This window comes from Trachurus japonicus, chromosome 9 (assembly GCF_045865225.1).
Source record: "Trachurus japonicus isolate A0001 chromosome 9, Traja_1.0".
NCBI lineage: Eukaryota > Metazoa > Chordata > Actinopteri > Carangiformes > Carangidae > Trachurus > Trachurus japonicus.
This window is the reverse complement of record NC_140915.1, coordinates 31,576,655-31,589,830: the sequence shown is the minus strand read 5'-3', so window position 1 is coordinate 31,589,830 and position 13,176 is coordinate 31,576,655. Positions and strand designations below refer to the sequence as shown.

Here is a 13,176-nt window from a genome sequence, read left to right as displayed (position 1 = left end):
CCAGAGATCTTGTAGAGATTCTCAGATCACAGAAAGTATTAAAAGCTTGCCACAATGTTACTGTATGGGAAATATAAACCTCTGTTGAGACTCAGTATTTTCTCATTAGCCACAGTTACGCTGATATTTGCCTTATGCGAATGGTCTACATCACTGCACTCCACTCAAAAAGGGGGACACAATGTTTCCTTTCCCCACAAACGCAGCATCTCCAATGATAACTCGTGTGAACGCACCCATCAAACTGCATATACTGACCTTTCCATGTTTCACGTTTGAGAAGGACGTGTGACTCCTCACTCAAGTCTTCCACACTGTTTTTTGCTATTGTGCCAAAGTAATTAGACGTACATGTAGCCGCACTGCCTTATTTCGTTCATGATAATTATGTTGGTGCTAGCCACCCTCACAGATAGCATGTGCAGCTCTACCAAGGGGTCTGTGATATATCTGAATGGAATAATAAAGTGAATGAGTGTTGATTTTTTGCTTGCAGCTCAGTTTCACGCCTTATATGTGGTGTTGGTTTTGAGGTTGTTTGAGATGTTTTTCTATTCGTTTGTGTGATCTCTGTTCAGAGATCAAAAGGGGGATTGTGAATAATAATAGCTATGTTACAAAATGACATGTGCATAACAGAATGTATCAGAAAGAGCAGAACTGAGAGTCACCATGACCTTAAGATAGCTACACACAGAATTTCACTACACATAGATCATGTGACCATAGGCCTGCACATCAGCACACGTCAGAGCTCACATAGACCAATCACAGTAGTACAGGCCTTGCACGCTGGGAGGGACCAAACCCACAGTGTGTCAGACTGAACAGAAACATACACAGATCAGATCATTCTCAGCTCTTCCTGGTAACACTGTCTTTGTTTACTGTATGATCTCCGCTCTCTGCAGACTGCGATTAAATACTTCTTTGATTCAACCTTCGCCTCCTCCACTTTGTGTCTTGCCTCCCGACCCGGGGGAGATCCACACGAGCGGATCTCAACAATATACAGTTTGTGAGTGTCACACCAAACAACAAACTTATCAACAGCAGCTTTGTGGTTGTCTAAGTTGTTGGTGAGCAGACTGAGGATTACAGTGTCGTCTGAGTACTTAAGCACAAGTTGGTTAGGCTGAGAACTACCACAATCATTAGTATCAGTCCCTCCAGGAATTCGCGATGTTGCGATCGCAACAATTAACGCAAATTCAGCCAATCCCCGCAAATTTTTGCGATCTTGCAATTTTGTACAATCACCGCAACTTTTCCGCAAATTGGACCAATTGTCGGTGCTTTCCGCGAGTTACACAGCAGAGAGTGCGAGTCTGGACGGAGCGGTGGTTGAAAGTGAGTCCACGGAGGGACAGCGTGGCTGGGCTGACGGCAAGAAACTTGATACAACGTGCACAAAGTGATAAGTAAAGGAACACAAGCTGAGTTGAACGTGTTGAGTGTGTGAGTTGTCCTGGTTGACCACCCGAGGCTGTGTCAACCCCGCAGCACTCGCCAAGGGGGAATCCAGTGAGTGCGCCACTGCAGGGCCGGAGCAGAGCAGCCGGCGGCCAGGTGCCCCTTCCCCCATCCTAAAGCCCTGGCCCTGGACTTGAGTAGCCACCCTCCCCTTTTTATTCAAAAACTGGACTGTTTTAATAAAACAGTTCTTTTACCACGATTTTTAAACAGACATTTTAATTAAAAGTAAAACAACTTTCAACTCTATATAATTTTCCTGTGCCTTTCTTAACAAGTGGAAAATTGCTGGTATAACATGACATCACATTAATTTGTGACATTTCAAAATTTTCAATTTTCCTTTGATTTTTAATTATTCAGAACAAAACTGCAACTTTTTTTTGCAACTTTCGCTGTCTCCCGCAATTTAATCGCAACAAAAGGGCTTAAAACATCGCAACATGCACCGCAATTTTTTCAAAATGTGGCCGCAAATTCAGGCATTTTAGGCCGCAACAATCACAAAAAAAGCCCGTGAAATCCTGGAGGGACTGTAGTATACAGCGTAAAAAGAAAAGGTGAACTGACGCACCCCTGGGGGGCCCCTGTACTGCTTAAGGAAAGATTAGAAAGGACAGAATTAAATTTCACCTGCTGGGACCGCGAGGAGAGAAAAGAATGATACCATTTGATTAAAAAAGGGTTCACATCCAGCTTCACCAATTTCTTAAGAAGAATGTGTGTTTGGATCGAGTTGAAAGCCGAACTAAAATCAATAAAAAGCAGCCTGGCGTAAGCTGCTGGGCTCTCCAAATGTTTTAAAGAAAAATGCATTAAAGTGGCAATAGCATCGCTCGTACTGCGTTTTTTTGAGTAGGCGAACTGTAGATGGTCAAGGAATTGCGCCACATCTGCCTGCAGTACCTCTAATAAAAGTCTCTCCAGAGATTTCATAACATTGGACGTGAGAGCGATGGGTCGATAATCATTGTTAACCTGGGGACATGATGTTTTGGGAACTGGTATTATAATTGATTTTTTCCAGAGATCTGGTACAATGTGAGTGTCTATGGAAAGCTGGAAGAGCCGGTGCCAGACAGGTGAAAGTTCATCAGCAAAGGTTTTAAGAAAAAGTGCTGACAGGTTATCTGGCCCCACTGCTTTTTTCGCATTCATAGATTTAAACACTTTGTTAACAGAAAGAGGGTCAATAACAATCCTGTGCACATCGCGATTACAGGAGACATTTTCTAAAACAGCACAACATTCATGTACACTGTCTGAGTTCTCAAAGCGCAGGTAAAAATCATTTAACTCATTAGCTCTAACAGATTCATTAAGAGCATATGGGGCCTTCTTTTTAGTGTCCATATTGGTCATACCCCGGATACAGTCCCACAGTTTTTTTGTGTTTGAGGAGGACAGCTGCTGTTCTGCCCGCTCCTTATGCTGCGACCGAGATATTCGCAGCTGCTGGTTGAGGTCTTTTTGAGCAGCCCTGACTCCTGCCTTATCATTTAATTTGAAGGCTTGCTTCTTCCTGAGAATGCATTCCTTAATACCCCTGGTCACATAAGGCTTGTTGTTCGGGAACCTTTTGACAGTCTTTTGGGGTATGATTGAGTCAATACAAAAAGAAATATAGGCAGAGATAGAGTCAGTGGCAGAATTAATGTCATTGCCCTCAAAGAAAATGTCCCAGTCAGTACATAAAAAACAGCCTTTGAGCTCCTCCGTTTTGTCGCTAGACCATACCTTTACAGTATGGGATTCTGGCTTACTGGATTTAAAAAGTGACCGGTATGTTGGGAGCAGCTGGACAGCATTGTGGTCAGAATTACTAAGGGGTGGTCTTGCTCTTGCTGTATAGGCATCCTTGATGTTCCCATAACATTTATCAAGTGTGTTGTTATTTCTAGTATTACACTTGACATATTGGTAGAAGCCTGGCAGAGATTTATTCAGGTTGCAGTGGTTTAGATCACCAAGAACAAACATGGGGGCGTCTGGCTTATCCTGGATATGTTTGTGGACACAGTCTGAGATGTAGTTGGCTGCTCTGGTGGCGTTCCCACTTGGTGGAACATAAACAACACAGACAAAAATGTTCGTAAACTCTCTAGGGAGATAAAGTGGCCGCAGGGTGACGAGCAGCAGCTCAAGGTCAGGGTTACATATTTTGCTTCTGACAGCGATGTTACGGCACCAGCTGTCTTTAACATAAATGCAAACCCCCCCTCCCCTAGTTTTTCCAGAGCTAGCATTTCTGTCCATGCGAATGTGGGTAAAACCGTCAATTTGGATAAAACTGTCTTGTATATCTTCACTAAACCAGGTCTCTGTAAAGGCCATCAGGCCGGACTCACGGTACTCATAACTTGCACCAACTAGTGAGCGCAGGTCGTCCATCTTGCTTCTTAGGGCACGGGGGTTACACAGAAGCATGGGAGGTAGTGGCAGCTTGGTGGCTCTCCGAACCCGCTGCCTGATGCCGCCTCTCCTGCCGCGCTTCCTGGCCTTCCCGTCCCGTCGATAGTGCGGTTGGTGGCGTCGAAGCAGCTCCCTCGGCGCGCCGTGAAGCAGGGCTGGTGAAGGTGATGGCAGTCCGGCGTCCCGGAGACCAAGCAGCTCCGTCCGGCTGTACGCAAGCAGGTCCGAGTTAGCAGGTCCATCGGCTACACACCGAGCGACCCGGCTTGATAGAAGAAGCCATATCAGGGCTAGTGTCAGTAGTCCCGTAGACCTCCGTCTCACTCCCCCCGCGTGCCGCATGAAGACCGGCGCTGACAAAGCCGGAGAATCGTACGCAGCTAGCATTAGCAACGCTAGCAAACAATTCGGGGCTAACGTTAGTAGCCCCGACTTCCTTCCAATCATGCCGCATACAGTCCACAACACAGCATACTTTCAGTAGGAATATTGCACCTGCAGTCCATTGAAGGTAGACAGGGGACAGACAATGAACAAGGACAAAGAGACAGACCGGGAGAGTGAATAAAACAAACGGCAGCAGGAGCCCTCCTCCATGTCGCCCGCCGAGCAGCGCCATCTTGGAAGGACTGTAGTGAATTTTGGTGGTCGATACACCACTGCACAGAGAACAGGGGACGGGCCCTTTAGTTCAAACAGTAGCAGCTCAAAACTAGAGTAATTAACAGGTGTGACCAACTGGCGCTGGAAGGCAGATTTAAAAACAGCTGCCAGACCTCCACCTTTACCAGTGGTTCGAGGAGAGCTAAAATAGGAGCAGTTAGGAGGGAGAAGTTCCGAAAAAGCTGAGCACTCCCCAACTTGCAGCCATGTCTCAGTTAAGAACATGAAATCCAGAGTGTGGGAAGTGAAGAAATTATTTAATATAAAAGTTTTATTTGATATGGATCTTGCATTAATCAGGACAATATTAAGGTCCATGTTATTCTGAGTTGGTACACGGAGTAGAGGGCGAAGATTGGCTTGGTTAACACCATGCTGCCGATGTGAGAAGCACCCAGCTCTGGACATGGTCAGATTTGTAGAATAAATATCTGGTGGAAGTGGCCACAAGGTGGAGCTAGTGAGAGGGGCCATACTAGTTGTATTAATTGCAGAAGGATAAGGTCTAAGTGGCCGGCGCACATTCTGTCTTACACGCTGCCTCCCAGAGATCCCAACGGGAATAAAAAAGCTGTTTGCAGAGCTGAAACTGAAGCTTGCAATTGAACTGGAATAACCAATTGGAGAACCATCAGAGTAAATGCTGGGAGAGACTCTAGCAGAGACACTAGCACTAGCACCAGCACCAGCAGGGCCTGTGTAGTCAAAGGCGGAGGGTCTAAAAGAGGCTGGGTTAGGTTGCTGGGCCTGCTGGGAAAAATGTCAATCCGAGCAAAAAGCAATGAAGTCAATAAAAGTTGTGGAGCATCGTGGAGCATCCTAGATGCAAATTCGCTGTTCATCAGTTATGTCACACACACCACACATCCGTTTGTAATCGGGCTCGACACTGGATATTTGTCCGCCATGACAAAGTTGTCTAACAAAAACTGGCCTGAATTTGTGTAGTCTGATCCTGCCTTAAGACTGCTGTGTTGACTGGAGTACAGTTACTGACTCCTGCAGACTGCACTCAAGCTTGCAGACCTACTTGACATACTAGATGTCTGGAGCCCCAGCAGAGTCTGGTTCACCAGGGGTTGGTGATGATATCAACTCCTCTGGACTCTCTGCTCGAACTTTCCCTCTCATGTCTCATCAGATGCAGCTCTTCTTCATGGGCTCCGGTTGGCCTTAGTGATGTAATGGCTATTGGCAACTTCACTGGGTGGCCATCTGACTGAGATTAACCCGAGTGAGCTGCCAGGGTGCTCCATTATCCAAATATTTGACCAGGACAAGGATCAATAAAATTCAAGTGATGCCTTTAAACTACCATCAACTATGTATAAATAACAGTTCACCATTCATGAACGTACAACAAACAGGTCCTAATGAAGTATTTTGAACTGAATGCGCCTTGTTGTTAAAGGGATATTTCAACATTTTGGCAAATTCGCCAATTGCCATAATCCCTATAGTCAGAGCAGTAGGTTTGTTACCTTTAATTGTCAGTGCAAGCAGTTTTTAGATCGGCTGGGCTCTGCACGGCGCACAGGCTTTCCCTCATCAAACTCATCAAATCCAACAACTCCAAAACGCTCTGGTGAACAAGTTGTGACCTGCACATTCACCACGCTATGAGATAATAACGGAACGTTACGAGGCAGAGTTGTTTTCGAGGTAAATACGTAGCCGGAACTACATTCCAGACACGGCTGCTGGGCGGAGTGACTTCAAAAGAGAAAGTAGTTCCAAGTATTTGCTTCATGTGTCGTAATGTTACATATCATACATCAATATTTCATAGTGTGGTGAATTGTCCATGAGAGTGTTTTGTATTTACTTTGATGAGGGAAACATGGAAATACCGTGCAGCTCGAGTCTCTGCCCTGCCGATCTAAAAACAGCTTGCACCAACAATTCCTAAGACTATAGGTAATATGACAATAGGTGAATTTCCAAAATGATGAAATATCCCTTTAAGATGACAATAAATTGAAATCAATAAAAGCTTCCTGGTCCTACCTTGACATTGCCCTTGGCCATGTGCTGCAGCACCCAGATGCGGTGGGACCAGGCGTTGTAGTTGCTGGGGTAGCGGCAGGCGGCATCAGAGCACACCTTCATCTCCTGGTGGAGAGTCCTGGCTAGGTGGTCGCTGAGCTGCTGGCTCCTCCCCGCATCCGCCTGCTCCGCCTCTCCATCTTGCTGCTGCTGCTTCCTGCTGTGGCTCACGGCAGAGACCTGACCCAGGATCTGCTGTAGCACCCAGCGCCTGCGGGAAGACATCAGCTGCTGAGTGACATCGCCTGCTGACTGCTGTCAAAGATGACCTCATTACCTTTTAGTTACTGTCAAAGATCTAAAGAATTACATGAACAGGCAGCACAGTTGTGAAAACGCCACAGATACGCAGCAGTTTGGAAGTTGTGTGTTTCGGCCTCCGCCTTTAAAGGAGACATATTCTGCATCTTTTCCACAAATTAAAATAGTTCCCAAGTCACATCACAGCTCTTTTCATCCTCTCAAAACAGTCCTGTTCAGAACGGTTGGTTTCAGTGCCTGTCCCTTTCAATGCAAATGAGCCACTGCTTGCCTCGCCCCACCCCTTCTACTGGTACCAGGTAGGGGTGGTATTATGCAAATTCGAATCCTAGTTACACCACTAGAAGACAACTGAGGGAACAGCTCATAAAACCACATGGATTTCAACCTAGAGAGCCTGAAAATTACAGATATTTTTGTAAATTCTCACATTTTGGGGACTGGAAGGCAAGACAAACACCTAAATATATGTTAAAGAGCCTTCAAAATGAATGTGATATTTCCATAATATGTCCCCTTTAACTGGAGCAGAAGCAGCTGCTGGGCTGATGCAGGTCGGGAGCCAAGTGTCAGAAGCAGAGAGCGCTGCTGTAGCTATGATGCTAACGTTCAGGGTTTCAACATTCTTAAAATATCACTAACAAAAAACAAAGTGATGAACTGTCTAAGTTCTGAGAAATTAAGTTTATAGATCCTGGACTGATGGTATCCGTTTGTCCCAGAACATCTGTCCCAGCTGAGCAGATGTTTCCAGCATGTTTCCTGTCTGACCCAAGCCACAGTGAGTCTCTTCCTTCACCAAGACGAGGTTGTGTGTTATCTTATGTAAAGGATTCAAGTGGATTTGAACTTGATAACTTCCATGGACCCAGGAACTTTGGACCTTGGCCTGTGTTTCATCCAGAGGCTGCTAAAATCTATCAAACTGATTTTCAGGTGTGGCTGAATCTCACAGAATCTCCCTCAATTACCAACTGCATCAGCCAACAAGCTGTAGTGACTGTAACATGTACAAGTGTTTAGAGAACAGGCTGGTGGTGCAGTGTCCTGGCTTCTACATACATACAGCTGTTAGAGCACAGTAGCCAGTGGTGACATTTTCTGCTTCTCTTTAAACTGACTACCCAAAAAACCTAAATACATTTCGTGATTAAAAAAAAAAGGAACAGAGCCCTATGTAGCCAACTCTTACCGGTGTATCCATGTCTCTGGGCTCTTGGGGAACTTGGTGAGGGCCAACTTGCCCAGGTAGAGGTCCTTCTCTGGGTTAAGAACGCCACACTGCAGCAGCTCCTTCCTGCAACAACAGTCAGCCACACATGAGACCACTGTCCCCGACACAGACCCTCACTCTGCAGGATCTGTGTGTTTTTTTACGAAGAGCTCTGGTGTCCCTTTGCTACCGTGGCATTGAAATGCACTGCTACGCCGAGACCCCCTGTAACTCAGAGAAGGGACGGTGGACTCAGAAAATTCTTCCAGCCCTTAGTCAACATGAGGGTGAGTAGATAATGAGCGAAATATCATTCTAGGGTGAACTATCCCTTTAAGTAAAGTCAGTGTTTCATCTACATTCATTTAGGAACATTATGGTCCATTTTCTGAAGCCTCCGGCTCCTGACAGCTGACAGTCATGAGGACAACAGTGAGCAGTGTATCAGTACCTGACGTTCCAAGCGGTGGTGAAGTCTGGGTTGAGCAGCAGCAGCGTGCAGGTGATATCCACTAAAGCTGAGGGCAAACAAACACACACTGTTAGCTTCTTCCATTCTCTATACATTGTACTTCATTTATTTAGTATCCTGTGGAAAAATTATGTGACCTGGGGCCGTATTCACAAAGCATTTTATCTTACCGCTAGGAGTGCTCCTAACTCGCACTAAAAGTTTTTACGTAGGAGTTTTTTCTTAAAAGCTATTCACAAAGCCGCTGAGACCTACTCTTACTAAGGATAAATCACTAAGAGCAAACTAAGAGTGACGTCCTGGTGACGCCCCGTTGCTATGGATTACGTCAATTCTCGTGCACGAATTCAAGGCGCTCAACACGGTGATTGGTTGTTGAGTGCCGGCGGCGCAGTGAATCTGTCACTAGATGTCCATCAGATGAACCTTGCAAACCTTGCCTTCAAACTAAATATTTAATACAGACTGATTGATTCATTGTGAAACATTTATAAATGTGTTTTCTGTACGTAGGCTATGCTCCGAGGCAGCGCTGCTCTTTCTGTCCAATAACACACATGAAGCTTAAAAATGCCATAGGCTACATAAAACACATAAAGCAGCAATATGTAGCCTACTTAAAAGATGTTCAAGCAAACGGTTCGGTTCACGGTTTTGTGGTCATGGTTTTTGGTTCGGTTTGGTATACTCTAATTGTTGGGAAAATCAATCATGTCTTGTATATTCAGGTTAAAACTGAAAGAATGAGGCAGTCTGACATCTGATACATCATTGTGACAATCTGATGTTAAAAGTAGTGAGATTCTGGCTGCAAGAGAGGAGACATTGATAGTTCCAACATGTTTTAATTTATCGGGCAAAGAAAGTTATCTAACAAATGCTAAGAACAATTAGATATTCACTGAAATATATAACCTATATTTATTAATCGTGGTTCTTACACAAATTACATCTTATAAAATATAAAAGCTAAAATGTCTCTTAAAGCTCTGCCCCTTCAATTAGTGCATACAAACTAATTTAACTTTAGCCTACTACTTTTACAACCACATTATTTACCAGCTATATAAAGTGAAACGGAGGCAGAGGTCCTGCCACAGTCAGTCAACCTCCTCCTCCTCCTCCTCCTCCTCCTCCTCCTGCTGCTCAGGTCGGGCTGGAGCGCTAATAAATGCTAAACACGCTAATCGCTAATTGGTCGCGACCGCGATCATCACACACACGCGGTCCCATACAGCACCTATACAACGCTGCTGGCGCATCTTCTAGCTCTGACTCCTTCACTCCCAATGCTCACAAACGTTTCCACAAGTGACCAGCTGATACACTGCTCTGCTTCTTCTGCTTGTTTACCCATAGCAGCCATGCTAGGGCAGATTATTTCTTAGCACAGGCATGTTTTGATGTCGCACTGTAGCCTACAGCCCTGGGTTTCCCACTGGCTGATTAAACTCTTTATAGGAGATTAATGTTGGTCTCATTGATTAAATCTAACAACTGTGGCAGTCGCGTTAGTTAGTTTGTATGAAAAGTGAAGCTTCAGGTGTGTGTTGCTGGACAGAAGGTGCACGCGCCTTAAAGAGACAGGTGCATTGCCTTGCCGCAACCCCCCCCCCCCCCCCCCAAAATTGTTTTTATTGCGGATTTACACGAATCACACAAATGACCCCAGTGTTTCCCCTAGAATATTTTTTAGGCCCGGTGGTACCCAAAGAAAAATCCTGAACAGACGAGGCGCGTGGGACAGCACGCACCCCCCTCTATTAAATATAAAAGGAGGCCCACATCAGGGTCCGACGTTAAGGTTTTTTCCTACTTGTCCTGTCGGGCAAGTACTTCTCAAATCTACTTGCCCCATCTAAATTCTTACTTGCCCTGCCTAAGAGGGTTTTTTTCTGGCTGTGTGGTGCATACTTTCGCTCATGACTTATATCTTACTAAAATCCTTCCTGTTGACTGTATACAACACCACACAACACTTCTTTCTTCAGAAAGCAGTATTTATCATTATTTATAATTACATTTAAATGGCAACCATTGGAGACATGTAAAATTAAATGCTATTTCACATTATTTGACCAGTAGCAGTTACACCCTCCGTCCCCTATCTGAACAAGTGAGCCAGGTGTTTAATGCCCAATTGCAGTTGAAATCTTGAACTGAAGGGCCTTTAATTGCCAAAAACATTAACCTGGACAACATTTTAACAGATAGCTGGCTCCTCCAATCAGATTTTGCATTCACATGCTGCAGTGGACAATTTAGCTTCAGTATTAATTCAGTTTCTAAAAAAATATATTATTAGACAGGACCAATTAAAAAAAATTGACCTGAGCTACTGGAAATAGTCCAGACTTCTCCATGTTATTCTAGTTTACTGAGTTGCCCCTGTAAAACTCAGGGATGAGGGACATTGAAACAACAGTGACAGGGAAACAGCCAGTCATCTAACAGCTGTATAGTTCGGTTGAAGCACCGTCTCCACGTGTGTTTATTGACAACAGGGTTATACCGTAACGTAAAAAGGACATGCTAGCTCGTCGGTATGGTAACGGTAACAGGCAGGGCCGGCCCTGTACATCTGGGGGCCCTAAGCAGGATAAAATTGGGGGCCCTGCCTCACAGTGTATCATCACATATTCATAAAACCAGCTACCGTATGCAACCCTTGCATATTTTATTGTACCTCTATCAACATGATGGCGAGCAGATATTTCATTACTAATTAGAGTCTAAACACTTAAAGCTGTCTAATTGCACTTGTCATTTTTTCTTCTACTTTGTTTTTGTCTGAATGTTAATGTTAATATTGTGAATGGCAATAGGTGGCTCCAAACCGGCAGTACTTTTGATGTAGCAGAAAGATAAAAGATTCTACAAAAGATTACAGTTTGAACAGATTTATTTTCTTTAAATTATCTGTACAGCTAAATTCTAGAACCCTTAAAACAAAACTTCAGTTGAGAAGAAGATAGAGGATGTTGGTTGGTCAGCAGCATCATCAGCAGTAACCATTGGAGCTGTGGAGAAGATTAGTAGAATTTTTTAGCCACTTTACACACAATTTAATTTTCCAACAGAGATAAACATATTGTGGCAACAAACAAGAAACTTACCAACTGTATGACTGGAACCAGCCACAGGGGATGAGGATGTGGCAACATGACAGCCATTAATAAATGGGTGATTGATCCTTTATCCCCTCACAGGAAAACAGCTGTTATCTTTTCACTGTAAACAGACCTTAAAATCAGCCAGGACATGTTAACTGCAGCAGGCTGGTATGTAGCAGCTAGCCAGCTAAGTGAGCTAACACAAGCACCGACATGTTTTTCGGCTAAACGTACATCTGGTAAACATAACATTAATTAGCCTTACCTTGTCCTTGTTTTTTTTTTCATCCTTGACCTTCTTTTTCCTATTTTCCACACCTGACGGATATATCCTTTTGGACATCGTCGCTGTCCAAAAGCTAATCACCTCCTCGCAAATCGCGATCTCAGTGAGTGAGGGAGGGAGGGGGCCAGGGGGGAGAGAAGGGGAAGGGGTGGTGCGCGCTCGTTACCGGACAACGGCCACAGTCTGCGTTACGTTTACGTATGCGTGTCACGGTCATTGTTGCCAGTTGGGTCAAGGGTTACACTTTGTCAGAGACGGTTAGACAAATGATTGAGCAAAGTTTGGGGGCCCCCTAGTGGCTGCGGGGCCCTAAGCAGCTGCTTAGTTCGCTTATAGGGAGGGCCGGCTCTGGTAACAGGTGACTGTTACTGCGTGCGTCTGCCCCGAGTCTGGAACAGCGGCGGCGTTAAAGAAGCAGCGTCAGGCCGCTCACCGTCAGTAAATGCTCGGTGAAATCGCCAATTAAATACGGCGAGCCGCGAGCGACGTACAGTCTGTCTCACCTGGTAGAGCCGGTAGAGCACACCCGCTGCAGCGACCCAGTTCGATTCCACCTGACAGTCCCTTTGCTCCGCGTCAATCCCCCCTCTCACTCTCTCTCCCTCCTCCCCGGTCTCTCTCGCATGACGCGCGTCTGTCACCCGCGATATTTTTTCTTTTTTCCAGTAGTTTACTTGCTACAAACCTCAACATCCCATAATATGCTCGCACACTCGTATCATTACTAGGCAGTGAAGCAGGTTAAAGCAGTACTAAAGAACTTTCAGTTTTGGTTGAGTTTGGCGGCGCCTGTGGACCAAAGCGGTAGTGTTTTGCCTGAAGGAAGATTCCATTTCCCATGAACACTAGCGTGAAACCCTGTAAATATCCTGCATTAAAATTAACAGAAGACATCAAAACTAAGTTTCTGTTTCCAGTGGATCATTTCAAAGTGAAAACACAAACATAATCCATTGCTAAAGTGCCGTTTTGCCTGTTCCCTCCTTGTTGTGACTCGCAAAAGTGAAAGTGAAAGTAAAGTGAGAGCAGGGTTCCTATCATGCTCCTCAAAGCTGCTTAGTGCCAGAGAAAGAGATACAGACCCCCTCAGACCACGACAGAGGTGTCATTCAACTTGTTGTAAGTCAATGTATCATCACAAAAGTTATGAAAATATTTTATGAAGGTTGAAAAGTTACTTAGTGCTGGTTTAACTCGCGTTGCAGAACAGCGCTGCACAGAAACAGAAATGATTATT

The 13,176-nt window shown here is 44.9% G+C and overlaps 1 protein-coding gene across 1 annotated transcript in view; it reads right to left on the bottom strand.

Annotated features, from left to right (window-relative positions):
- Positions 1-13,176, bottom strand: part of ptar1 (protein prenyltransferase alpha subunit repeat containing 1) — a 54,825-nt gene that overhangs the window by 29,204 nt on the left and 12,445 nt on the right. The window contains 3 exon segments of the mRNA XM_085787393.1: positions 6,556-6,805; positions 8,048-8,152; positions 8,520-8,586. Of these exon segments, the coding sequence (XP_085643519.1) occupies positions 6,556-6,805; positions 8,048-8,152; positions 8,520-8,586 (422 nt within the window).